The following is a 27,107-nucleotide window of genomic DNA, read 5'->3' on the forward strand; positions in this document are numbered from 1 at the left end:
TGATCAGTAAAAGTTATAATGTGTGGGTGGGGAGGAATCACGAGGCCCAGTTGGCAGAGCCTAGCCAAAATGCTACCAACCCCAAATGTGTCTGTGCAGATGGATCCTCCTCCAACATCCCATTAGTTGCATGGGAAAATCACCCTACAACAAAGAGTTCCTCCCTTATAAAAGGTGGCCAGTTGAGATGTTTATGATGGAGAGTTCACCCACAGCCAAGCTGCTCCTGAATTTCAACCATTTTCTTCCTTTTCCTCAAATTATTGATATTTGAAGCCTCAGAACTCTGTAACAAACATTAATAATAAAATATTTCCTTCCCCCATATCTTTGTCTCTGGTTGAGACTGCCAGTAGACGGGGGGCAGTGTGGCATGTGGCTTTTGAGAATGACTCTAGGCCACTTCTTGGGGCTTGTGGACCTTTCTGGGTGCAGGCTTAGCCAACTCATAGCCTCTGTGCAATGGAACCAGCAATGGGACTTAGTCAGCCAAAAGCCCAGTCCCCCCAAAAATGGCCAACAAATTTTGCAGATGTGATTTTCCTCATTCTCGTGGTCATGCTTCAAATCTGTCAGATGACTCAGAAGCATAAATGTCCCTGTTTTTCTCCATCTGTTTTACTGAATGTATAGCACCCAGCCTAGAAAAAAAAAAAACATGCTGACCTCTACAGATAAGAGAAACCCATGCCAATCCCGGTGGCTTCCCTTTAATCCCCTTGAACCTGACATCCAGAAGCAGTGAATAACCAGACAGAAGAACGTCACAGCATGTAAACCTTTTTACTTCATCTGAAACCCTAAGACTGGAGAAGCTGCCAGTCTGGTGCAAGATGTTTTGGGGCAGATGTGGCTCCATCTGTCAGCCACCGATACCCCAAACTGGCAATTACAGTTTGGGACATCAACCCACAGAGATGCTTAGCCCTTTGGGGTCACTGAGAATGGGAAGAGGCCAGAAAGGCCTACTAGGAATTTGGTAGGAGTCCTCCAAAGTGCTAGAACCGGGGGTGTTGGGGACATAAAATTTGTGTTTGGGTAAGAAGGGAGTGTTTCAGGGGCACAATGTGATCCGAGACCCCTCGCTCCACACCAAGAACCAGGGGTGAACACTCTCCCCTTTGAATGAGGCTGCTGAGAAAATGAAGATCAAGGCCTTCCTATCGACATCAAAAAACGCCACCTGACCCCTCTCATAGTCCAGGGTGATCCGGACCCTTCTGGGGACCTGGATTTGGGATAACGGTGTACGCTCAAAGGAGGTGAGGGCCCAAAACTGGTCCTCACACAGACCCATAGACCACAGCTCAATCTCAGGGCTCACAGTGGTTTCTTCTCGCCTCTTCAAAGACTCCCTGGCCACACCAACAGCCCAGGAGCCTTTGGGTGTCACCTCCACCTCCCAGCAGCATCTCCCTGACGTGATGCCCTCGCAGCCTAGCACAGAGGGATCGGGGCCAAATCCCTCATCGGATGCGTCCTGCTGAGCATCTTCCCACCTCACGCTCCTCCTGTCCTCCGACACGGCGAGCTGGGGGTGAGCCGTGGCTGGATCCAGGGTCACATTCACTGGAAAAGGAAAACAAAACATTTCCCCATGGCCCCAGGCTCTGCCTTGCTGCTGGGGCTGAGTGGGGAGGTCCCGCAGCATCATTCACCCCATCCCTTGGGATGCTCTACCCCTTTCTGATGTTGGTTGCTTTCCTTATTCCGCAGGACCCAGGTAAACATCAGAAGATGCTTCCCAACGAGCAGGAGAGCAAACCCAAGCACAGGAGACTTTTTGGCTCAAAAAAATGCCAAACTGTGCATTGGGTCCCTGAACATACAGGTATGAGGAACAGAGTTGACTTTCACATAACTTAGCATTGAGAGAAATTAATCCATCAACACCTTGTGGTGAGGATTCCCTGACTCTTTATGGTGTTTCCCTGACTCCTTATGATGTTTCCCCCCCTCCCTCTCATTTTGTCCTTCAGACACAGAGGCATCTTCCCCAAATGAGCCTCCAACTCATGGCCCATCCCATGCTGGGCTCAGCCTTCCCTAGGGTTTTCCCACTCCCTCAGCTCCAGGAGACTCGGACTTACTCTTTTCAGGCAGCTCAAACATCAGGATGTCTAAAACAGAGGGGAGAAAAAGAGACATTATCTATTTGATATAACGTGCTGGTATCAGTGTGAATATGAAAGCAGAGAGGTTGTTCTGCCCTGCTCAGATCACACCTTGTGTGAGATGTCTGCAGGGAGATGAAAGAAATGAACAATCCAAGAAGACCAAAAGGAAATTAGAAAAGTTTAGGATTAGGACTATTTTCTATGCTATTTCCTCAACCACGGATTTCAAAATCATTTTAAAAGCAGGTTGCCCCCCAAAAAGTGGCAACCCACTACTCACACCACATGCTGGGGAGCAGAGTTGGCTGGAAGCTAAAGTTAATTGTTAATTTGCGTTGATTTTCAGCTACAGCTTTCTAAAATCAAAGTGGGAAGGAGTGTTGAGTCTGTGCATGTGAGAAGATGCTGATGTTCACACTATAAATGCAATCCACATCCCTTGGATGTCCTTGCCAGGGACCAGGACCCCCTTCCCTGGCTTTGCACTCTGGTTTTTCTGAAGGCTTCCTCCCAGCACAGAGGCAGTTTTAGGGAGGTATCTCAGCATAGATCCACATCACCGGGCAGGTGGAGCCAGCTGGATCTCACATGTCTCACTTGGAAAAGGTTGGGCAACTCTACAAAGGCAGGCAGGCTGGATTCCTGTTATAGAAGCAGCCTGAAGAGCACCTGGGGTTTGCCCAACCAGTGTTTCATCTCCAAAAAGACCATCACAATTCACCCCACCGATTCCAATAAATATGATTTAAGCTCTAAACGGATGCAATTTGTGCTCCCACAGACATTGCTCCATCTCCCCATCCCCACCGATGCTCAATACCTTTGAAGTTCCTCAGAGTCTCCTCTAGAGCAATATTTTTCTCCCTGAAGTGACTGATTTTATTTTCCAGCTCTGGAAGAAGCAACGTGGGCTGCTGGAAGTTTTCCTTTCCAAACCTAGAGGAAGAGGGAGAGGAAGGAGAGGTCAGGACACATCTCTGAGAGACACCAGGAAATATTTTGTGCACACCCATAGCTCAGAGGAGCTGGTGCAGGCTTTAAGAAACATGTTGTATATTCTGTGATGGGTAGTGACATCTCAGCTCCCAACCACAGCCCATGAAACCAAACCTGTGCCTGTCCTGCTCAACACAAGGTCCAACCCCTTCCCCAGCTCGGGGGGTGGGAGAAGAAGCTCAGAAAACCCCATCCATACCTGCTCAAGGTGCCTCTGATGTCCTGGAAGAGAGAGAAGGGATAAGAAAATCAGGGAATGCATTTTAGCAGCAAAATATTAATGAAACCCCGGCAGCTTTGGAGCAAGCACAACCAGGTTTAGCTGCATCATGGGTCAATACGCAGAGCCAGGTTGTGTTAGCCAAGCTCTATTTAATAGTTCCTCACCTGCAGAAATTTACTTGCTGGCTCCTGGCACTTCTCCTCCATCTCCTGGATCAGGGTATCCAGATGCGAGATCTCCTTCGTCAGGTTGGTGATGTTTTCTTCCTGCATTTTCTCTACGGCCCTCTCCAGCTCCGCCAGCTGAGCCAGGAGGTGACGTGCCTGGTCCTCCAGGAAGAGACGCAACCCTTCAAACGTGCTCAAAACCTTCTGCCTCTCAGCCTCGGTCTTCTCCTGTGAGGAGGGGACACAAGAGGTGGGTGTAGAATGAGGCAGCAAAGTCCTGCACTGACCATTAAACGCACACCTAGAAAGGGTCAGTGCCCTGAGCATCCTAAAATGTGTTACAGCAGGGACATCATTATGACTTCCAACACATCCAAATGTGATTTTCCATCCAGAGCAAGCAAAGCCACTCAGAATTTGCTTGGCATTCAGCAAGTGAGCCCCTTTCAGGGCTCCAGATTCTGCTTTCTATATTTTTTTCCCCTAAAATCCAGGGGGAAAAAAGGGGTCAGGAAGCATTTGGCTTGGTACATGGAGAGAGACCCCATACCAATGCTCAGCAGGATGATTATCCATGCAGCATGTCATCTAAAGCCAAAGGGAGATATCCAGACTCCATCCCTGATCAAAATAAATAAATAAATAAATAGATACTTACTAAATACTCCCAGTTTCTCCTCATTTCAGCCTCTCGAAAGCCCAGGAGCCTGTCTCTGTCTTCCTTCAGTGTTTGCAGCTGGGCTTGGATTTGTCCCTGAGGGAAAAAAACAAGACCCCATGTCTTTGGAGATCACAGAAAACCTAAAAAATGGACACTTGGAAGGGGAATTGAGCCTTGCTCAGCTCCAGAACTTCTCCTCGTGACTCTCTTGGCCCAGAAGGATTCAAAACTGTGGGGCTGGGAATACTTTAAATTGAGATAAATGCCACAAAGTGGAGAAAGGTTTTTTCCACCTGCTCTTTTCCTTTCTCAAGTTGATTTAACATACTGATGCAGCAGAAAAGCAGCTTTTTTATTTATTCTATTTTATTCTATTTTATTCTATTTTATTTTATTTTATTTTATTTTATTTTATTTTATTTTATTTTATTTTATTTTATTTTATTTTATTTTATTTTATTTTATTTTATTTTCTGAGACATTTTCCTGCTGATTTAGAGAGCATCACACAATCAACAAGTCTGTTAAGCACCAGAGCTGGACAACGGCTTGAATTTCGCAAGGGGGGAGAGGGGATGAAGACCTCACCCCTTTGGCTGCGGAATATCTTTAGATTAACTGCTCGACCAGGCTGAGAAGCGAGGCAGTGGAAGCACCGGTGCGTGGCCAACGTTGTCATTTCGAAAGGGGTCAGCTCGCAAACACCCAGAAGGGGGGAGGACAACGCTTCTGCCCCCAGACTACAGCCCTGGGTGGGGGGTAGGATGATTTGCAGCCCCGTGGTAAGGTGCTGAGAGGGAACATCACACCCTGACGGTGCTGATTCATCTCTTAGTGCATATCTAGGTGGAAAAAATAAACCTTTACCTTGTATTCCTGGACAGCCTCCTGCACAGGAAGCATGGTGTGAGCCCGGTGCAGCCGGGACTCCCGGCAGATCACGCAGATGAAGGTTTCGTCGTCTTTGCAGAAGACGTTCAGAGGCTCCCGGTGCCTCTCGCATCCTTCCTCCTCCACCACATCCCCTCTGGCAGCCTGCAAACTCAACCTCTTGGCTATTTCGAGGACCCTCGCCAGCTCCCGGCTGGGACGAAAGCTTCTCTCCGGGGCCGTCTCTTTGCACTGCGGGCAGGAGAAATTCGCCGTGGACCACTCCCAGCAGCGGGTGATGCACGCCCGGCAGAAATTGTGACCGCAGTGGATGGAGACGGGGTCTCGGAAATATTCCAGGCAGATTGGGCAGGAGGCTTCGCTGGGGAGCTTGGGGACAGGGCTCGGTGCAGCCATGGGGCCCCTGCTGCAAACTAGCACCAACTTTCATTTTCCTCCGCGCGAGGGAAAGGCGTTTCCCTTCCCATCACCCCAGTGCTCGGGGTGGGCAGAGCTAGAGATGGTCCTGGGGTGGGACCGGGGAGAGGAGGTGATGCCCAAAATACCTGCATGGGTGCCCTGGTACCCACGGGATGGCAGAATGGATCTACATACGTCAGGGATCTTCCTCTGGGATGGGGAAAGGGATCCCTGCCAAAAATCAGGGCAAGACCCACATCCTGGATGAGCTGGGGATGGGAACAAGGAGGATTTAGGGAGAGGGCTTGGCTTGGAAAAAAAAATGGAGAAGGACATCCTTGGAAAAGGTGGAGAAGGTTTGGGAAGGTTGGGAAAGCAATGGTGGAGGCACACGTGGGGCCAGCATCGGTTCTGCAGCAAACAGCACCCTATTTTGTTTTGTTTTGTTTTGTTTTATTTTATTTTATTTTATTTTATTTTATTTTATTTTATTTTATTTCATTTCACTTCACTTTATTTTTTTACATTTGAACCATCCTCTGCAGCTGACCCATCCCATAGCTTTGGCCACCACCATCCTGCCCTCTCCACCTCTGAAGAACCAGACACCAAACAGCCTGAAAACAAACCATTTTCCCCCTCACAGACCCATTTTTCAGCCCAATCAGCTTCCTCATGTGGCTGATCAGAGGAAAAAGCACACCCTTTTCCTGGCCTGCATTTATATTTAACCCTTAAACTACAACCTAAGAGACTGAAGAAAGGAGGCAGGAGCTAAAGCAATGCAAAGAAAAGGGAAAACTGAAGCAGGGCAACTTGTGCCTGACAGCAATTTTGGGGTTGCCCCTTGAATTCCTTCCCCCACTTCCCTAATTGATGGCTTGAAGCAATTAAGCAGAAGCCCATAATAAAAGCTTTGATTAGTAATTTTCTAGCTGCCCTCGCAGAGAGACATTCAACAAATGTTCCTCTTTCAAAAAAAGAGCCTCCAGCTCCCTCATGAGACCACACTCGCTCACAGCTCTGCTGCTTACAATGAGCTCAAGGCTCATTTGCAGAGGGGCGTAATTATTTTAACCTGTAGAGAGCAGTACTAGAAGGCTTTGGTTGCAAGAAAACAAATAAAAACACACTAAGCCTTCTTTTAGCAGCTGGGTTGGGTTATCTGAAGGCAAGCTAAGCCTCTGGGGAGCTTTACCCTAAGGTTTAGCGTTGACATTAAGGGAAATTAGTACATCAAAGTGCCCCATGACTCCCTTTTCTGTGACTTATTGCTGTTTAACATCAAGTTCAACATCACTTAGACGTGGTAAATGATGCTTCACCCACTCCTCAGCCTCTCCCTAGTGGGTTCTGGGTGCTCCCTCACCCACCTTTTCCCTAAAACGATGGGCTCAAACACCCCTAAAACACATATTTTCTCCATACTGGAATAAGCAGCTCCAAATCTCTGCTAATTTTTCATAGGGGATAAAAATCTCTTTGCAAAGGCAGTGGAATCATGAAGGCAGCCCATGGGGTGTAGGGATCAGCAGGTCCACAGCCATGCATGGGTTCTCCTCTACAGCAGCTTGCAAAAATGCTAAAAGCCTAAAAACTGAGCTTAAATAGAGTCCCTGTGCCATGGGCTAGGTGGGGGGCTCAGGTGGAGGCTGCTCAGGGCCATTAATGCTCGTTAGTGCCCCCAGGGCTTGGCAAAATCAAGTGACATGGCTGGATTTGGAGAAGCAGTGATGCTTTTCCAGGTGCACCAAGCTCTGCTTCAAGCCCCAAACAGGCACAGCAAAAAGCAAAAAAATGCTGCAGGTGATTGCTCGGAGGTTATGGTGATTATGCAGCTCATGTAGGTAATTGGGGAGGAAACGTGGCTTGTGCCAGGAAGGAAAGAGGTAATGAGGCTGTTGGCATTCATGGGCCAGCAGGAGGAAGCAAAGCAGGAGAGAAAAGAGTGCCCTCAATGCAAATCCCAGCATCAGTTCCTCTGCACGTCTCATTCCCTAATAAATCAACCCTTAACTCCAGATGAACACCCCTCCTAAAAAATAATAAAATAAAATAAAATAAAATAAAATAAAATAAAATAAAATAAAATAAAATAAAATAAATGTATAAAATAAAATAAAATAAAATAAAATAAAATAAAATAAAATAAAATAAAATATAAAAAATAAAAGGCTTTGAATATGAAACCGTACCACCAGTTTCATTCTGAGTGCTCACAGGCACGGAAATCTGCACCAGAAAATCATGGTGCCCCCCTGCAAAAAACCTGCAAACCAAAAACCACAGATGCGTTATTTATTTACTGATGTTTTCAGAAAATGTGTTGCTTCGTTAGCCAGCATCGTCCCCATGCAAATACACCCTGTTCGTTCGGGCATAAAAAGGGCTTTGGACTGGTAGCAGCTATTCCATGGACCACAGGTCAGTGGTCTGTGGGATTGAGTGAATTTGGGGATTTTTATCTAATGGGATGGAGAATGATGTTCTTGTCCCTCCAGGACAGCTGCAGAAAGGTGATGGAGAGGAGGACATTTGTCACTTTGGCATCATTATGGTGAATTTTGGCAATATTATAGCAAATTTTGGATGAAGTTTTGGATTCAGGGCTGGCTGCTACAGCCCGAGGCTTTGCAGGAAAACAAAAACCTGTTTGTTCATGTGATAAGATGTGATGGTGATGTGATATGCGATTGATTTATGTGATAGATGTGATATTTCAGCCTAAACAACCTACTTGTTCAACACTGCTGAAATATCACATCTCCCCCCAAAAACGTGGTGGGAAAAGGCTGAAGGAAGCTTTTCTGCAGCCAGCTGAAGGAGAAACCATCCCTGAGCAGACAGATGATGGATATGGCTTGTCGTGGAGTTATTTCACTTGCATGGCAAAAGGAAATCCCCTCCTTTCCTCAAGCTCAGGCAAGCCTGGAGGAAAAGGGAAGATAAAAATAAACGGCTGAGTGGTAATTGCTTGTCACTTGACTCCGGGCTTAGCACTGAGCCGTGAAAGAAACAGCATCCTGTTTAAAAGGAGAAGCGAAAGCAGCAATAAAAGAATTATAGCCGCACGTACACACGCATGAACGCAAATGAAATGGTGGTGAAGCCAGCAGTTAGGCATGCAAAATAAGAAAACGAGCAGCAAAGGATGTGTTTGGTGGTTTAGCATGAAGAAGGGAGCCTTATCACGCTTTTTTCCCCATGCCCTTCAATTAATTAATCCCTTAAGAGTGCGTTTATTAATGAGGAATGAGACCAGGCTGGTTTTTGGGTGCTGGACCATGGGGAGACTTGACGTAGGGGTTACTCCTCTGTTTCCCTGGATATTTTTTTTTTTTTTGGGGGGGTGTTATAAAGAAGCTGCAGGTGGATCTGTACCGAGCCAGGAAGTTATTGAGGATGTTTATTTTCAATCTGGTCTTTTTGAAACCCACCGGGTCCCCCTTGGGGAAGGGGGATTCTCCTTTCCCCTCCGCTCCCCCTCGGGGAAAGGGGGATCTCTGCAGCCTCTCAGCGCAGCCTTTCGCCCGGAGAAAACCTGATCATCCCCGTGATGAATCTCTCAGCTCCCTTTCACCTCCCTCGGGGCCCCAGGCACCTGCAGGAAGGGGAGCAGCCAACGGAGAGACCAAGCGGGGCGGAAAACGAAAGCTGCCCCGTCATCTTCGCCACCGAGAAGACCATGGCTGAAGACATCCCCGCCGAAAGCTTCCAGGACGAAGCCTCCTGCTCCATCTGCCTGGGCTTCTTCCAAGACCCCGTCTCCATCCACTGCGGCCACAACTTCTGCCGGGCGTGCATCACCCGCTGCTGGGAGGAAGAGGAGGCGAATTTCACCTGCCCGCGGTGCAAAGAGACGGCCCCGGAGAGAAACCTGAGACCCAACCGGGAGCTGGCGAAAATCATCGAGATAGCCAAGAGGCTGAGCCTGCAGGCAGCCAAAGGAGGGGCAGGGGGGGAGAGGCTGTGCGAGAAGCACCAGGAGGCTCTGAAACTCTTCTGCGAGGAGGACCAGACCCCCATCTGCCTGGTCTGCAGGGAGTCCCAGGCGCATCGCGCCCACCCCGTGGTCCCCATCGAGGAGGCTGCAGAGGAGCACAAGGTAGGAGGGCTCCAGAGGGTGGGGGGAAACCAGGGGAAGAGGAGGGGACCGGGTCGGGGAACTGCCCTGAAAAATGCTTGTAAATGTTTGCGTTGCCACCCCTTTCGATCCACGGGTTGGATTACAGCCGACCTCCTCCCTGCTTGCTCTGTGCTCCCCCCTCTTTCTCTCCTGGTTATCCCAATTTTCTTGAATCTGTCATTCCCCAATCATCGTATAAATCATGCTGTAAAGGAGCCCAGAAGATATTTAATCCCACCTCCTGCTCAAAGCGGGGGCAGCTATGCTGCTTTGAACATTTGGGGTGCAGGAGATGCTTCCTGTGCAGATTAGATAGAAATGCTGATAGAAACCAGATGCTGATTTCTACCAAAAGAATCTGGTCTCAGGGTGCAAGGCAGGGTTACATTTTGTGCTGGTTGCAGTGAAAAATGCTTTTTTTTTGTCTGCGGGTGAGGTGTAAAATTTGCTCTCAGCACATACAGGTGATGCATCCCCAGTCTCACCGCCCAGGGGTGGTGGAGGATATGGTTTTGCCACCCTAAGCTGGTTTGAACACTGGGCATGGGGCATTGCCCAGGCTGCAAGGTTGGGGATAAAAACATATTCCTTAGCATCAGATGTGAGCAAAAACCCTGAGATTACATTTTGGGTCAGCACTGAACCCGAGGAGATGCCAGCAGGGTCTCCACAGTCATTTGAAGCTCCTTGTCCTTTGCCTGAGTATTTCCTTTACTAATCTATGCCAAAAAATTCACTGTAGTTTTGGGAGAAAGCGGCCCATTCTGTCTGCCCACCTCCCTTTCTCTGCCAGAAATGAGGGTTTACTAATTACCAGAGCCAGATTGCCATATTATTAAGCAGGGGATAGTGAATTCATAGGAGATAAGCTGGGCTAGGTGGGATGAAAGCAGGGGGATGGACCAGCTGGGGGAAGAAAATGCACCATCAAAATCTTTCTTCTCTACTCAGGAGAAATTCCAGGCTCACGTGCAGATCCTGAAGGACAGGAGAGAAAAACTGCTGGGGCTGAAAATGACTGAGGAAGGGAGAAGCCTGAATTTCCTCGTAAGTGTCCATCCCTACATATGGACAGGTACCATATGTAGTTAATAGCTACTTCTATTCCCCCCATGCCTCCTGGCTCTTTCAGCATCTTATCTGGCTGTGATCATGTGTAGGATTTGGCCAGGTTATTGCTGAGATTTTTCTTCCTCAGTTTGCTCACAAGTGGGGCACATTCCCAGGTTCTCCTTATTTATATATGTAGAAAAGGGAATCACCCAACTGCTTCTTTCTTGCCATGATTTTCCTTTCCCTGACATCTCTGTTTATGGTGTTGGTGCGTATCTTTCCCTGCTGTTCAAAGGTCTGCAGCATTTTAGGATCAAAGATTACAGTCCATGGGAAATGCTCTCTGACAGCACCTTCAGCCTAGAAATGGCAATGAAAAAAAAAAAAAAGAAAAAAAAAGTCTAAAATATTACACATTGCTCTGCAATACTCATTGGAATTTATGAATTTATGGCCACGTTGCACCTAAAGTCAACACATTAAATCTGCTCTGTTGCAATTTCCCCCAAGCAATTTCTCCCTGCCTCTCCCTTGCGTGCATTCGTTGTAGGAAAGGGTAGAAGAGGAGAGGCAGAAGGTCGTGGCTGAAATCAAGGAGCTGCACCAGTTCGTGGAGCGACAGGAGCAGCTCCTCCTGGGCCAGCTAGCCAAGCTGGACCAGGAGATCGTGAGGAGACAGGAGGAGAACATCGCCAAGCTCTTGGGGGAGATCTCCTCCGTGGGTGAGCAGATCCGTGAGCTGGAAGAGAAGTGTCAGCAGCCAGCGTATGAACTCCTACAGGTGAGAACCCCAGGGAAAACTCCTGGCCTTGAACATCACCGGTGTCACCAGCCCAGGGGGCAAATTCATCCTAAATGCTCCTTTAAAACTATTATCCTTCAAAGCTATTAAAAAAATGAAATACATTTATTTTCTTCAATGGCCCAGCTGTCCTTTTGAACATGTTAAACCAAGCTCAATTTATTTAAATCACTATTTAATGATGATGGGTATGGGACTCATCCATCTGATGGTACACATCTACATCCAGAAAGATTGCCTAAATCCCAACAATACATAGTGGAGAAACAAAAAGCAGTGCCTAGCTGTGGCTCATCTCCTCCTTAAGTAGTCATCAAACCACGCACCTCAGCCCACCTGCAGGCTCTGTTTTACTCCTGCTTTCAAATATTTGGCTATGCCAAAGCAGTAGTGTGCATTAGCAATAGTAACACCCATGCCCAAAGAGTAGGGACACGAAGGGTGATGGCAGATAACTACAAGGTGCAGCTCATTAAGTGGTGCTGCCGTGACCTTGCCAAACCCTGCAGCAGATCTATAAACACCGTGCTGGCAATGCAGTATTATTTTAGACCCGTAATTTTAGAGTGGTTGCCTGAGGTCACCCCACGGCAGCCTTTTGTTGTTTATTGTCAGGTTGACGTTGCTCTGTCCTAATGCTCCTTCTCTCATCCTTCCCTTGTAGGACAGCAGGAACATCCTGAGCAGGTTTGTGGCTTCTCCCACACGTTATTATGATGTTAATGCTTATTTCTACGGTGGTGACAGTGATGGACTCCAAAATCCCAGTCCATTATGAGCCCCATGTGCTAGTGACTGCTTAGACATAAAGCTAGGACACTGCAAAAAGTGCCCTGGTCCCGGTAGGATGCTGAAGACCAAGAAAAGCTGTCTGATACCCATCATAAATTACAACCCAGCAGCTAAAATACTGGATGTTTAAACACCAAGGGGTCTGTTCGGGTGGAAGGGGTACTTCAATATGAATTTCCACCTCTTCGTGAAAATATTCTTTGGGCATAGATCAAGAAAGCGGGTTATTTTAAAGGTAAAAGCAGGCAAGAAAAGGCATCTATTATTGCCTGCGTTTCCCTTGATGTAGAGCATTGCTGATCATGATAGAAGCTCTTCATTGCTTGGTGTTTAGGCCAAAATAGTGCTCTGGGTCAGCAGACGCTTATGGGGAGTTCATTAATGACTACCCTAGTACCCGTCCTTTGCTCCAGCCCCACTATTATTTCTTTGTAAGAAAAGCTAGTTGAAAATCAGAAATTCTCATGAAAATTACGAGCAAAGGCAGTGTTATGAGCCAGCTTTTTTTCCTTCCAGGCTTGAGAAAGAGTGCGCCCAGAAGCCACTGGAGGCATCACCTGAGCTGGCCGAGACGCCCACCAGTCTTCCCCAGAAGAACATTGCCCTCAAGGAGATGCTGATGAAATTTCAAGGTAGAGAGAAACCGGGGAGGAGAGGGCTGGAGGTTGCACCTGGGTCTGTTTGCAGTGGATTTCAGGAAGATCTCAGCAGAGGAGAAGTCCTGGTGCAATGTGGCAAAGAGAAACCTCCAACATGCCCCGTGTATTAGCATAGCAAGGTGCAATTAACTCTGGCTGATTGCATGAGGGAGGATGAGTTTGCCCCCTGGCAGGACTTGGGGAGCCAGGTCAGCACTGGGATGCCTGCGGGATGTCACGTGGAGTCCTGCTCAGCAGCAGCTCTCTGAACAAGGCAAACATTGCAAAAATTTCCCCGTGGAGCTGCTGGGAATACTGGTGATCTTAAAAAAAAAAGGAAGGTCAAGGGACACTGGAGGATTTGTGTATTTTTTTCAATGGCCTGGAGACTTCCAGAAAAAAAATATCCACACTTCAAAGCCTTGCTTTTCTAGATCAATTTCCCTTCGTGCACTCACATTTCTCTTCCTCCTGTCTTGCTCGTGGGCATAAAATAATTCTTCCATCACTCCAGCAAACAGGGAGAGCCCCTGGACTGGGAGCTGGAGTCAAGCCTGGGGAAAATAGGTCATTTAGGTCATTTAGGACCAAATAGGACATTAAGGTCACTATAATGGTCACTTAGGACCATGCCTCTGATGCTCTTCTTCTCTTCGTCCTCAGTAAGCCTGACGCTGGATCCGGAGACGGCGCATCCCCGGCTGGTCCTGTCCGAGGATCGCAAGCGCGTGAGGTGGGAAGACACCCGCCAGCCCGTGCCCGACAACCCCAAACGCTTCGATTCGTCTCGCTGCGTGCTGGGCTGCGAGGGTTTCAGCACGGGGAGGCACTACTGGGAGGTGGAGGTGGGCGACGGGGAAGCCTGGGCCGTTGGGGTGGCCAAGGAGTCGGTGAGGAGGAAGGGACGGATCAGCGTCAACCCCGAGGTGGGCATCTGGGCCGTGGGGCAGTGCGGGAGCCAGTACCAGGCTCTCACCTCTCCTACCAGCCCCATCTCCCTGCTCGCTGCCCCCAGGGTGATTGGGATTTACCTGGACTACGAGGCAGGGCGCGTGGCGTTTTTCGACTCCCACAATCAGGCGCCCATCTTCACCTACCCGCCGACGTCCTTTGCAGGGGAGCAAATCCTCCCCCTGCTCTGCTTGGGGAGGGGGTGCCAGTTCACCCTGTCCCCCTGACCCTTTCCATGCCTCAAGTCTCACCCTCCCAAATCTGGGGACACTGTGGGGTCTCATCACCCCAGAGATGGCTTTTGGGGGCATGAAGAAAACCTCTCTGTTGGAGAACAAGGATAGAGCTGAGCCAAATCTCCAACTGATCACACATCCCTGCTGTTTGCCGGACCCTTTACTCATCTTTTTCATCCCACTGAGCATTGTGACTGAGCATAGATGCTGTGGACCAAGATGCAAAAGCCCCGAGGACTTCCCGACAGCTTCAAGTTTTCTTACCTTTCTTCCGAGAAGAAGGCAAGAATCTAATTAGTGGGTGAGATAACCTAATCAATGGAGAACGGTGGCAATTTGTGCAGTATCTCATTTAGAAATAGCTCAACAGGTCTTTGCAGGAGTGCTCCGATTGCAGATGGAGCCTAGATTGACTAGATGGCATGCAGACACATCTCCTGTACCTGCCTAAAACCAAGAGAAATAAATCCTTCCCAAGCAGAATTGGCTTCAACCTCTCATTGAGCAACGTCCTTGGGCTGAGCTGGTGCCTAAAAGCAATTTGGGGATGTAAGAAGGAGCCCAGAGGGGATGGAAGGTGCTCACGAAGCATTTCCCAGGTTCCTTACCACTGAATGGACTCAGGGGTTTTGGATATCCAAAGCAATTGTACAGATGTGCCTTTGATGGTTTGAAAAGCTTTGTTTGCCTCAGCTGATGAATGCAAACCGTGGAAAAAGTAATAAGAAACTGCCTCCTTTGCAGCCTGGTCTTGTGGTTATTTCGTCCTGGCACTTCGTGGGCATTGAGCTGGGGGTGGTGAATGGGAAAAATCCCAAAAAAACTCTACAAAATCCCCACCTGGCCAGAGCAAAGTCTCACATTGTCAACAGCCATTCCTGCATCGTGCAATAGTCACATGCTTTTCCCTAAATTCCCAAGAGTTTCAGGGCTTAAGCCATAATCCAGAGTTAAAATGAATTTCAGGAGCTTGGCCCTAAATAGCAGCAGACGATTGAAGATGTTCTTGCAGCCACAAACCCAGGTGCATGCAAAACCCTTCTGAAAGCTGCCACGCAGCCCGTGCTAATGATGATGACGATCATTATTTTGCATGCAAAGAACAGCCATGCGTGTTTGCTTTGCCTACACAGGAGAATTGCCAGCGTGAGCAGCGTGGCCAGCACTTCTGGTCATGCAACAAGGAGGCAGCACGCCCCAGGGAGAGCACTGCAGGTGCTTGCCCCCAGCATGAGCAACACCAGACTGGTTCCCAGTTGTGCTGAGCAGGGTGCAAGGCTTTTTTGGTGTGCCGTGGGGCTTGTTTTCCCTCTAAGTATGGGTAAACCTGAGCTCCAGGCAGCTGGGAATCACCGCTGTCCCCCAAAAAAAGAGCACGGGCTGATGCCTGCTGCAACCCGAGGAGGTGCTGAAGTGGAGGGTGCGGGGAAGACAGGGGAAAGAAGTTAAAATAAAAGAAAAATGGGTCAAAAATGGGCTTGAATGGGTAATTCTTGCTAGGCGTGATGGAGTAGAGGGTAAAGATTTTTATACAGCGTCCCTGGTGGTCTAGTGGTTAGGATTCGGCGCTCTCACCGCCGCGGCCCGGGTTCGATTCCCGGTCAGGGAAGAAATGTTTTCATCGGTTCCCATCCTCTCGCCTTTTGGAAAGGCTGCAAAATGGGTAAAAATAAATGAAATATAAGGAAATCGCCCAAAGCAGGCGGTGAGATGCGGAGGGAAGTCGGGGAGGTGCAGCATATCCTGCGTTAGGTAAGGGGAGAGTGCGTTTAGGGGAGTGGGGTGGGTTTGTGGCAGCTGGTGCAAGAGCTGGGAGGAATTGGAAAGGGTCGGAAAAAATATTTGTAAGATCTTTTTTTTCAAAAAGAGGGGATAAAAAATAAAACTAAATAAAATTAAACGTAATAAAGTAAAATAAAGTAAAATAAAATAAAATAAGATAAAGTAAAATAAAATAAAATAAAATAAAATAAAATAAAATAAAATAAAATAAAATAAAATAAAATAAAATAAAATAAAATAAAATAAAATAAAATAAAATAAAATAAAATAAAATAAAAACGTATAGTAATATTAAAAAATAAGAAAAGTTAGAGATGTTTCTGCCCGGTTTCGAACCGGGGACCTTTCGCGTGTGAGGCGAACGTGATAACCACTACACTACAGAAACTGTCCTGCCAACCTGCTTGTTCCTGCTCGCACCCTGCCTGCACCCTGCCTCTTCCCAAATTTCTCAAAAAAAAAAGAAAGTAAAAAAAAAAAAGAAAAGAAAAAAATAAAAATAAAAAAAGAAAAAAAAAGAAAAAAGAGGAAAAAAAAAAGAAAAAAAGAGAAAAAATGAAAAAGACAAAAAATAGAAAACAATAGGAAAAAAAACACTTTTTAAAAGCAATTTGGCTTGCAAAAAATCAAAGTGCAAATTGCAAAGCCTCCCCCCTTAAAGCAAAATTATTGCAAGTGAGTAGTTTGCTCAAAACAAGTTTGCTGAAAACGAGATGATTCAAAATGAAAGTGAAACAACCCTTTTTCTGCCCTTCCCAGCACGAGGCGGAGCCCAGCTTTGGGGAAAACTCCTTTAAATCAACCATTTGCGGTCCGAAATCACGCAGCACCGGGGGATTTTCGGTCTCAGGGCGAAATGGGCATTTCTTGGGGGAAAATAACTGAAAAAAAATAATTAAAATATACGTGTCAGGAGTGGGATTTGAACCCACGCCTCCATTCGGAGACCAGAATACCCAACTGCGGGAAGGCAGAGCCTTGAGTCTGGCGCCTTAGACCACTCGGCCATCCTGACGATGCTGAAAATGGGGCTGAAAAGGCATTATAAAGACCTTAAAAATTAATTTGGAGTTTTTTTTCCCCTTTTTTTCTTTCTTCGTGGGGTTTCGTGGTGATTCATCACCAGTCGGAACGCCGGGAAATCAGGGATGATTTGCAGCTGATCGTTGTGATAATTAAAAAAAAAATGAAAGAAAAGAATTAAGCGCCCGACGTGGGGCTCGAACCCACGACCCTGAGATTAAGAGTCTCATGCTCTACCGACTGAGCTAGCCGGGCCCCAATTTACACCTTTTTTCATCCTTATTTTGGTGATGGATTCGGTGGCTTCAGCCTCCTTTTTTTCAATGTTTTCACTGAAATCTGCTACAAAAACAAAATTCAGCACAGAGATTTATTAGAAGGACTGAAAACTCCCCCCTTCCTAACCCAGCAAGTGATTTATGCAATTTTTAACCCTATAATTAATTAAAAAATGGGATCGGCCGGGAAGGGCTGCATAAATAAAACTCTTCCTGCTTGGAATAGGAGCAGGAAGGTGCCTTTATATGTGTAATCTGAGGAAAAAATCCTTTTTTGCCTTTTTCTTCGCATTTTTAACCCAAAACAAATTTGGGATCCAGGTGAAGGGAGGGGGAGGGCAAGGGGGATGATATGGAGGGTTTCTGTAGTGTAGTGGTTATCACGTTCGCCTCACACGCGAAAGGTCCCCGGTTCGAAACCGGGCAGAAACACTGTCAAAATTTTAATATTTAGGCTTTTTCGTGTCCTTAAAGCTGGTCAGGAGGTCGAAAAGCCAGGGCTGCAAATAAAATCTGTTTGCAGCACGAATTTCAGACAGATAATTAGGTTACGCTTTGATATTTTTCTTGGGGTCACAGGGGCAGGTGAGGCAGAGAATATCAGTGCAACCAGAATTTATAAATATAGATTAATTAGTAAAAAAAAAATTATATTTTTTCCCTGACCGGGAATCGAACCCGGGCCGCGGCGGTGAAAGCGCCGAATCCTAGCCACTAGACCACCAGGGAGCTTATGTTTGCGTGTCTTTTCCCAATCTGATCTTTTATTTTTGCACATTTTTGGCAACACCTGGAGGGGGGTGTGGTAGCGCTGTTCTCAGCTGCCGGGCTCTGAGCAAAGGTACCAGAGCGAGATAAGTCCCTGTGATCGAAGATTAAAAACCATTAAAAAAAATATTTCCATATTATTTCAAAAAATATATATATATTATTTCCAATTAATATTTAATTCATAGCACTGTTCCCCCCTCCCCAAAATTCCTCGCACGAACCCAATGGAAGCTGCTTTGCTCAGCAGCCCCCTGGCGTGACTTCCCAGGCTCTTGATCCAGGCAGAATTAAGTAAAAAAAATTAAAAAGAGCCTAAAAAGGGAATGATGTGGGACACGGGGGGGCAGCCCTGACTGAGAGTCCTGCAGGGTCCTCATTGCATCGAGGACAGAACCAAGCCACTAAAAGTTTGGCCAGGTGCTTGGATATCACCTTTTGTAAGGATAATAAATAAAATACGGGAAAAAAAAATGTAGAAAAATAGCAAAATTGATTAAAACAATTATTACTCTAAAGCATCTCTCCCTGGTGGTCTAGTGGCTAGGATCCGGCGCTTTCACCGCCGTGGCCCGGGTTCGATTCCCGGTCAGGGAAAGGAAATTCTAATTTTTAACAAAATTTGCTCTTTTCCAAGGAGCAAATCTTTTCCAGTTCCTTCTTTCCCTCCCCTCTGGCAGAGGGAACCGCTATGGATTTGCTCTGCAAGTCGGTGTTGAAAGCATTCCCCTCGCTTTCCATCCTCATGTTGCTGTTTTGGGGCTTGCTCCAAAATAAAACTGGGTCTTGCTCATCCACCCATGCTTGGCTGGATGCAAAAATGGTCTTTTTTATAAAGCTAACACCCAATTTGAGGGATTCAGCCATGAATTGTGGTATTAAGAGAACTGGAAAATCTGGAGGAGAGCTGGGTGCATCCTACCAGGAATAGGACATTTTTTGAGCTATTTTTCAGGTTTCTGTAGTGTAGTGGTTATCACGTTCGCCTAACACGCGAAAGGTCCCTGGTTCGAAACCAGGCAGAAACAAGGTTTTTTTTAAGGTTTTTCTTCAGTTTTCAAGGTTCTCTCTGATTTTCCCCCTCCTTCACCTCCTGCACCAGAGCAGGGCTTGCAAACACCACAGCAGCGATGAGGAAAATCCAAACTCTAAACCAGCCATAATGCACAGCAAACTCTTCCTTTTCAACCCCACGTATATAAATTTAACTCTTTAGAGTTATATATGCATGCTATGAGTAGAAAAGCAGTGTCATTTTTTATTATTATTATATTTTTCAGACAAATCCGTGAGATTTCGGACAAATCCAGAGCTGAGCCCTTTGCTTTGCCTGGGCTATTAGCACGGATGAAGCAAAAGGAAAGCCAAAGGCAATGGGGTTGAGGCTAGTGGGGAAATGGGGGAAAAAACACCTTTCATCCAGTTTCTGTAGTGTAGTGGTTATCACGTTCGCCTCACACGCGAAAGGTCCCTGGTTCGAAACCAGGCAGAAACAGCTTTTAAGGGAATTTCTTCAGTTTTAAAGGGTCTCCCTGCTTCACCTCCTGCACCAAGGCAGGGCTTGCAAGCACAGGGGAGAAACGAGGAAAATCAGAGCTCTAACATATTTAATTTCTTCGCTGTTCAGTACAGCAAAGCCTTCATTTTCTCCACCTCCACCATGCACACATTGATCTACAACATTTTCTGGATGTTTGTGGACATCTCTGTGATGCTGTATAAATATCTGGGTGTAGCATGGGTGTAAATATTGTGCCCTGCTCCTTGCAAACATGCACAAGGGCTCAACACAAGAGCTGACTCCCTTAATGTTAGCATGGAGGACCCAGGGTGTAATAGGAACTCTGCAAATGGACCTTGGGATATTGGAGAAATGGGTCAAATTCCCCCTTTTCATCCAGTTTCTGTAGTGTAGTGGTTATCACGTTCGCCTAACACGCGAAAGGTCCCTGGTTCGAAACCAGGCAGAAACACGGTCCTGCTTTTTTTCTTGCTTTTGAAGGCATCCCTCAGATTTTCTCCCTCCTTCAACTCCTGCACCAAGACAGGGCTTGCAAAGGCAGAGAGAGGGAAGAAGGAAAACCCAAAATCTAAATCAGTTTATTCCCACCGTCATTCTGCACGGCAAATCCTTAATTTTCTGCATGTTGTTGATAATGACCTCTCAAGAGATGGGTATGGATGCTCGCTCTATAAATGCAGTGTCCTGATACAAAAAATAATAATAAAAAAGCATAAAAGAAGCATGAATTGTCAGGGACAGGACTGAAAGCCCTTACTTTGCACGTACTTTTAGCGCAAATACACCTAAAACAGATCCTGTGCAAACAGGCTTCAGGCTATTGTAGAAATGGGGGAAAAAACACCTTTCATCCAGTTTCTGTAGTGTAGTGGTTATCACGTTCGCCTCACACGCGAAAGGTCCCCGGTTCGAAACCGGGCAGAAACACTCCTTTTCAGCTCCATTCTTGGACATCATACCCAAATTTATGGTTTTCCTGTGTCAAAACTGAGCAGTGAATCTGCTCCTGTCCCCCTGAGCATATTTTGCATTCGCTCATAACCCACATAAGCTAAAATAATGAGAGTGGGTGAAGGGGGAGATCACTTTGTGGTCATGCATCCCTGCTCCTGGATGCATTTATTTGTTTCGGGGCTGTGACCTCGAATAGCAGCCAAAATTTCAGGCTCCACATTCAATTAACTCTCTGGAGCACAGCTCCTTGTCATTAAATGTGGATTTTCCCCTCTTTGCTGCATCTCTGCTGACCCACATTTCCACGTAGCTTTTGTTAAAGCCCTTTTGTTGTTCATATTTCCATTCTTCCAGAAATTTAGTCATAGTCTGGCAGGCAAAAATGTAGAATCTTTCCTGTTGAACTGCTTTCAATCTCCTACAATCATATTTCTATTCCACTTGTGGATTCATTCTGGTATAATGTTAGCTGTAAGTGTGGCATATAAGGGGTTGAACTGATTTTTTTTTTCTAGAAATGGGGATTTCTCTGTAAAATAGGATCTAAGAGTAGGGGAGAGTCCTGTGCAATGAGTGAGCTTTGTTCATCTTCCAATAACAACATAGGAAAACTGCCTAAATATCAGGGGAAATCGGTAACTGGACTGAAATTCTTGTGAATGTCAAGGATTAGGCTGATCCCCTTACAGGAAATTCATGGTCCACTGTTGTGCATCTTTCCATAGAGCTGCTGAGGCAGCAGCAATGTGCTTATTTTCACCCTTATCACACCCAAGAAATAGAGGGATTTGGGGTTCCTGGGTTACTTTTAACTCAATTGAATGCATCAGGATGAATCCAGCAGCTGGCTGGCTGGGAATCCCTTCTGCCTCCTACACAAGCAAACAAACCCAATGTGTTTAGAGACACCAGGGGGTTGGAAAAAAGCATTTGATGGCTTCGGGACCTTATGGGATATCCCAGGAGAGCAGAAGGACTCCCAGGTGTTGGAGAAACCACCGCTGGATGGCAGCAGAAGACAAACCCAAGGACCTGCTTGCCTGGGAGGATTTTCCCATGCAGATCCCAAAGGAAGGAGGAGGAAAATAGCCTCCGCATTAAGCAAGGCTGCTTTTTTTTTTGCTCTGAATTCGGTAAAAAGCAGCTCCGGGTCTCCTAAATTAAACCCCAGGGCATTGCCTTGACCCCGCGTTATATGCGGGCAAGGGGCGCTATCGCGCTCCCTGGTGGTCTAGTGGTTAGGATTCGGCGCTCTCACCGCCGCGGCCCGGGTTCGATTCCCGGTCAGGGAAAAACCAAAATAATAATTTTTTATTTTATTTTTTTATTTTTTTTTTAATGTACACCCTGCTGATACAACACGAAGCACCTCGCTCCCCGCCGTCTCTGAACCCTGCTTCGGGGTCTTCCCCCGGAGTGGGTGCAAAACCTGGCTGCACATTTCCCCCCTGCACTTTACACTGCAGCAAGCTCTGCGAAAAAAGCGAAACAAACCCAGAAATCCAGAGCTTTTCCTGCTGTTTTCCAGTTTCTGCCGCAATCCTATATCCCCCCCAGCTCCCCAAGGGTATTACACAAGCTGTGATTTCCAAAAAATTGTGAAACAAGCAGCCCGGCTAGCTCAGTCGGTAGAGCATGAGACTCTTAATCTCAGGGTCGTGGGTTCGAGCCCCACGTTGGGCGATGCTTTTTAATCACTTTTTGCAAAAAAAATATCTGGGGTTGTTTCCTGGAACTCTCCGTCAAATCCATCCACAGCCCCCAAACGGAGAAATATCTGAAAAAAGCAAACAGCTGCATCTCTGCTTAATCAATTTGCTCAGTGTCATACAGGGATATTTGGGTTGTTCTTCCCTTTTTCTAGGAGGAAAATGCCTTTTAACCATCCCTCTTTCTCACCCCTTCCACCAGATTCTTATCATTTGCTCTTCAAAATTTTCCTTCGTCCCGTGGTATTGCAGAGTGAATCCTACTCATTTCCTTAACCTCTACCACTGCTTCATATACATTTATTATTATTATTATTATTATTATTATTATTATTATTATTATTATTATTATTATTATTACTGCTTCATGTTGTTTTCAAGATATGTGAACCTCTCCAGCCTAGAAGTGGAGTGGAAACAGGAGGACATCCAGCCCTATAGAAACAGTGGGGTCCTGTAGTGGGTGTTACCTGCTGGTACCAATAAAAATAAATTCCAGGAAATCCACATTCCTTCAATTCTTCAAAAAAAAAATATGTATATATATACCTTATTTTCATATATGTAATGTCATAGATTGTGAGCATCTTTTTTGATTTGAAACGGAGCCTTTTGCTCAACATTGCATGGAAAAGCACAGAAAAATAAAATAAAATAAAATAAAATAAAATAAAATAAAATAAAATAAAATAAAATAAAATAAAATAAAATAAAATAAAAAAAATGAAATGAAATGAAATGAAATGAAATAAAATGAAATAAAATAAAATAAAATAAAATAAAATAAAATAAAATAAAATAAAATAAAATAAAATAAAATAAAATAAAATAAAATAAAATAAAATAATAAAAAAAAAAATAAGAACAAGTTGAGATTTGGGGCCAGGAAAGCGTTGCACCGTGCTCCTCTCCAGAGTTTTCTGGACCAGTGGGTCCCCACCAAGGACCCAAAGGTGTGCGAAGTTTTTCCACTTTGTTCTGGCTGCCTGGAGGAGTTAAGCTTGGCTTCATGCTTGAAGAAACGTAGTTGTTTTCGGGATTTGTGCCGTCAGCCCAAGCACAGCTGCATAAACATTGGGTTGGGTTGATGCAGGTGATGCCAAAGGACTCAGAAGTCACTTGGAGCAGGTAGGCAGGATTCTTGGAATCACATCCTAATTAAACACGTGATTCCTTCAGGCCATAATCTTGTCGTTTAAGTCCTCCAAAACAGAGATGTGACCATGGCCATGGGGCTCTGCATGAGCCACATTTCCCAAACACTAGAGGTGCACGAGTTTTGTGGGTTCCTTGAGCTCTTCTGGCTGCTCATTTCATGCAAAAACTGCTGGGGATTGCCAAGTGGCTTTCAGGCTGCAGGCTTTGCCCTGCAAGGCTCTGGTAAGAGCAAGTTTTTGCTATTCCACGTGCCATGCAAGAGCTAGATCAGCTGAGGAAAAGGTGGATATGGTAAAATTGAAACAACAAAAGTACAGGTGAGAAAATGGGAAGTGCTGAAACTTTAGTCTTTTTGCAAAGTCCTGATTGATGTCTTAGGACAAAGAGGCTCCAGGATCAATTAAAGGTTTCCCAGCATTGGTCTGGGTCAGCTCTTGTTTGTTTTTTCCAGACTTTTTGCTCCATGACAAAAATGCAGAAGTCAGAATGAGATTAAATGTGATGCAGAATAGAGAGAGGGATAGAGAGACGGTTTGTTTTTTGTCCAACACATCTACCCTTTTTATTGGCATTTGCATATTAAAAATAAAGATTAAAAAATGAAGTAATGGGGCTGCAAAAGCAAAGGGTTGCCCAGGTTGTAGTGACAGCAGAGGAAGGCTCTAGGCTTGCATGCAGCTCTGGTAAACGTTTTTTGTTTTTTTTTTTTTCCTATGGAGATAACCCAGGGCTGACTGCAAAGCAGGGAGCTGGGGGGGTTTCTCTGCACAGAGGGAGATTAAAGGGTCTGAAAGTCTGTAGGGACTCACCCAGGGAACAAATATCTACATGTCCTGGAAGGACAACCCGAGCTCCACGAGCTGTTTGCCCAGGTGTGAACAGAGTATTGTTCCCACCAAACAATATCCCCCACTGGCTCCGAGGTCGTTCAGGTCCTGGCTCAGCCCAAGCAAGGGGAAACATCATATAAAGGCAGTGGGGACGTAAAGACGGGATGCTCGGACCTCGGAGCACGACCCTGGTAAGGGCCCTTCTTTTGGGGTTTTATTTGGGGGTTTTTGCTACAACGCATCTTCATCCTGCTGCTCTTTGGGTCATCCTGATGCACCCTCTAAATACCTTGAGGAAGAGCTTCTGCTTAATATTCCCGTTTTAAAACTCACAAGTTTTCTCTTTTTTTATTATTTTTCTTTACTGTCAGCACCAAATTTACTTTTTTGAGTGAGAAAAAGAGCACAAATGGCCATTTAATTAAGCCCAGCTAGCTCAGTCGGTAGAGCATGAGACTCTTAATCTCAGGGTCGTGGGTTCGAGCCCCACGTTGGGCGCCTGCATTCTGAGTTTTACTTTACATTTATCCAAATTTCTTTTTCTGTAGTATGGAAAACCACCATTGCTATCTCTAAGCAAGAAAAGGAATTATCTTAAGAAATAAAAATGCAGTTTTTTTTTTTGCTTGTAAAACCAATTTTATTTTGCCAGGCAGATTTTTTTTTTTTTTTCCCCCAGATTCAAGAATAAGCAAGGGATTTATTTCTCAACAGGTGAAAATAGTTCAAGGTGGGAAAGGCAGTGAACAAATTGGAGGTGTGTGTGGGAGGGAATTAGATATTAACCAGGTGCAAAATGAATTAGGGGACAGCTGGGGAATCTGATGCAGAAAAGTTGTCCTCTGCAGTAATTTTTCTCCCCAAATAAAGTCCTCCAGCAAAATTCATTGCATTTTTATTTATATATAGATTTATGTTTTATATTCTTAATATATTAAAGTTATATATTTTATATCTTATGCATATTTATATATATTATAATATATATATTTATGTATATTTAAGATTTTCAGGACTGGAAATGCGTTATCTGATCCCTGCAGTGGTATTTTCATGTTTAGCACAGAAAACAAGTTTTTGGGGCTCTCTTAGGCAGATATGGGTTGTCAATGATCTTTTTTTTTTAACTATGGTGATGTCTGAGCTCACCTTGAAGAAAAGATTTGCATGAGGAAACTGGCTGAAAGTTTTCTCCCCGGCCCAGCAATTTAATTGCAAATAGGTTTTGGAAAGGCTAAAAAAAAGGTGTTTAGAACAGAAAATGCATTAGAAATTTATTAAAGATTTGTCTGATGCTGCCTTGAAAACAAGGCTATTAAAGTAATGGAGCAGAAAGGTGGAATTGCCTGTATTTCAGGATTTTTAGGTGTTGGGAAAATTTTTAATAATGTACTTCAAATTTCTCTACTTTTTGCCCCAGAAGGGACATCACAAACACCTGTACCTTGTTTTTTGATCTCTTTTGCCCTTGCTAAAGGGCTGATCACCCATGATCATGAAGGTGCTTTTCGTGGGGCTGACCCTTGTCCTGTGCATCGGAGTGGGTAAGTGGAGGGCTGCAGTGAAATGGGATTTAATAGGGGCAGGAGAAGATCTGGTGATGGTTGGAGGCATCTTGATGAGCTCTTGGTGCCTGTAATGTTTTTTCCTCATGCATTGGATGTCCTCAGGTCTGAATCTATGATCTCTCGAGGGCAATGTCTGCAGTTTTACTAATCTCTTTAATCATCCCACTATAAAAATGGTTTTCTTTCCACTCCCTTCCCAGTTATTGAAAAGAGATCTCCTCTGGGCCAGGATCTTCAGCTGTAGGTAGCTGGATCCTGGGTGAGATCTGCACCTGCTTTGCCCTGGAGAGCTCTTGGGATGGTCTTATTTTATATTATCCTCTTTCATCCAGATGAATCCAACCAATAACCCATGTCCAAATTCATTCCCCATGGGTCTGTGCTTTGATTTGCTCACATCTGGCTGGAAAAGTCTAAATTGGGTTGAGTGTCCATAGGCACCATCTGCCTCTCCTACACGAGGACTCTCCTTAGTGGGTCTGGAAGCAAAAGAGATGCTTGGACCTTTCCTTGGGGGGCTCTAAACCACCTCTGGGGTCACCACTATCTTGTCCTAGGGCCACTTGGAGCAAAGCTCTTCGTGGTCCTACAGAATTGGTTCATTGCTCCTTGTCTTCTCCGTCTACCACAGTCGAGGCTCTTCAGTGCAAAGTCTGCAAGTACAAGCTCCCCTTACTCGGATGCTTCCGTGGGGCAAACGAAACCACCTGCGAGCGGAGAGAGAAGTGTGCCATCATTAAAACCTCCCTAGGTAAGTGGGGAGGGTCAAAATTGCGAATTTTTGGTTCAGAGGGGGGTCGTCCTTGTGTATCTGTATGATTTGGAGAACGAAGGAGGATGTAATACAGAGGCAGATGTGGGAAAGGGTGAAAGCAAAGGGTCAAATATCTTAGTGGAGGTTGTCTTATGTTTGTTTAATGCTGGTTTCTAACCCCAGCCCCTCTCTGCAGGGAAGGTGACCCTCTACTACCAGCAAGGCTGCACCTCCGCGATGAACTGCGGCCGGGAGCGCGCGGCCGATGCCGAATCCCGCCTGACATCCCACTACTCCTGCTGCGAGACCGACCTCTGCAACGAGGAGTGGGATGAGGACCCCACAGACTAACCCCCAGCAGGCTCAGGATGAGGCCTACCAGCCCTTTCGATGCTCCAAGTCCTCAATTTCATCCTGAGCAAATATCGCCCTAAATCGGGACGGTTGGACGCGGTCTGTCTGCCCGCAGGGCTTCCCAGCGTGTCTGGCCTGATTCTGTTTCAGCTCTAGCAATAAACCTGCGGGCCTATCATTGGCAGCCGAATTTGGCTCGTGTGCATGTTTTCCTTCTCCAGACGCTCCTATTAACAGCCCTTCGGCCTCAGCATTCCTGGTGGTCCCGAACATAATCCTGGCACTAAAACCCCAAGGGCAGGCCAAGGTGCTTTCCCCTGCTTGCATCCCATTTCTCCTAGCTGGGAATTTCCCT

At 45.9% G+C, this 27,107-nt stretch overlaps 3 protein-coding genes across 3 annotated transcripts; 2 read left to right on the forward strand and 1 right to left on the reverse strand.

Annotated features, from left to right (window-relative positions):
• Window positions 1-894: 894 nt before the first annotated feature.
• On the reverse strand, window positions 895-5,810 carry LOC311220432 (zinc finger protein RFP-like). Its single transcript, XM_084303960.1, has 7 exons — window positions 5,032-5,810; window positions 4,162-4,257; window positions 3,501-3,731; window positions 3,313-3,335; window positions 2,938-3,053; window positions 2,091-2,120; window positions 895-1,569 (listed from the first exon to the last, which is right to left on the reverse strand). Exons 1-7 carry the CDS (start codon window positions 5,449-5,451, stop codon window positions 1,055-1,057), a joined length of 1,431 nt encoding a protein of 476 aa, XP_084160086.1. The 5' UTR covers window positions 5,452-5,810; the 3' UTR covers window positions 895-1,054.
• A 2,436-nt stretch (window positions 5,811-8,246) lies between these two features.
• LOC311220429 (E3 ubiquitin-protein ligase TRIM39-like) lies at window positions 8,247-14,043 on the forward strand (the record flags this gene model as incomplete). The annotated part of the gene is made up of 6 exons (XM_084303956.1): window positions 8,247-9,559; window positions 10,532-10,627; window positions 11,184-11,414; window positions 12,100-12,122; window positions 12,744-12,859; window positions 13,529-14,043. The coding sequence occupies exons 1-6, from the start codon at window positions 9,011-9,013 to the stop codon at window positions 14,041-14,043; spliced, it is 1,530 nt and encodes a 509-aa protein (XP_084160082.1). The 5' UTR covers window positions 8,247-9,010.
• An 11,528-nt stretch (window positions 14,044-25,571) lies between these two features.
• On the forward strand, window positions 25,572-26,749 carry LOC311220448 (uncharacterized protein; the record flags this gene model as incomplete). The annotated part of the gene is made up of 3 exons (XM_084303985.1): window positions 25,572-25,620; window positions 26,276-26,395; window positions 26,595-26,749. The coding sequence occupies 3 exons, from the start codon at window positions 25,572-25,574 to the stop codon at window positions 26,747-26,749; spliced, it is 324 nt and encodes a 107-aa protein (XP_084160111.1).
• Window positions 26,750-27,107: the final 358 nt, after the last annotated feature.

This window comes from Netta rufina (assembly GCF_964035555.1).
Source record: "Netta rufina genome assembly, chromosome: 31".
NCBI lineage: Eukaryota > Metazoa > Chordata > Aves > Anseriformes > Anatidae > Netta > Netta rufina.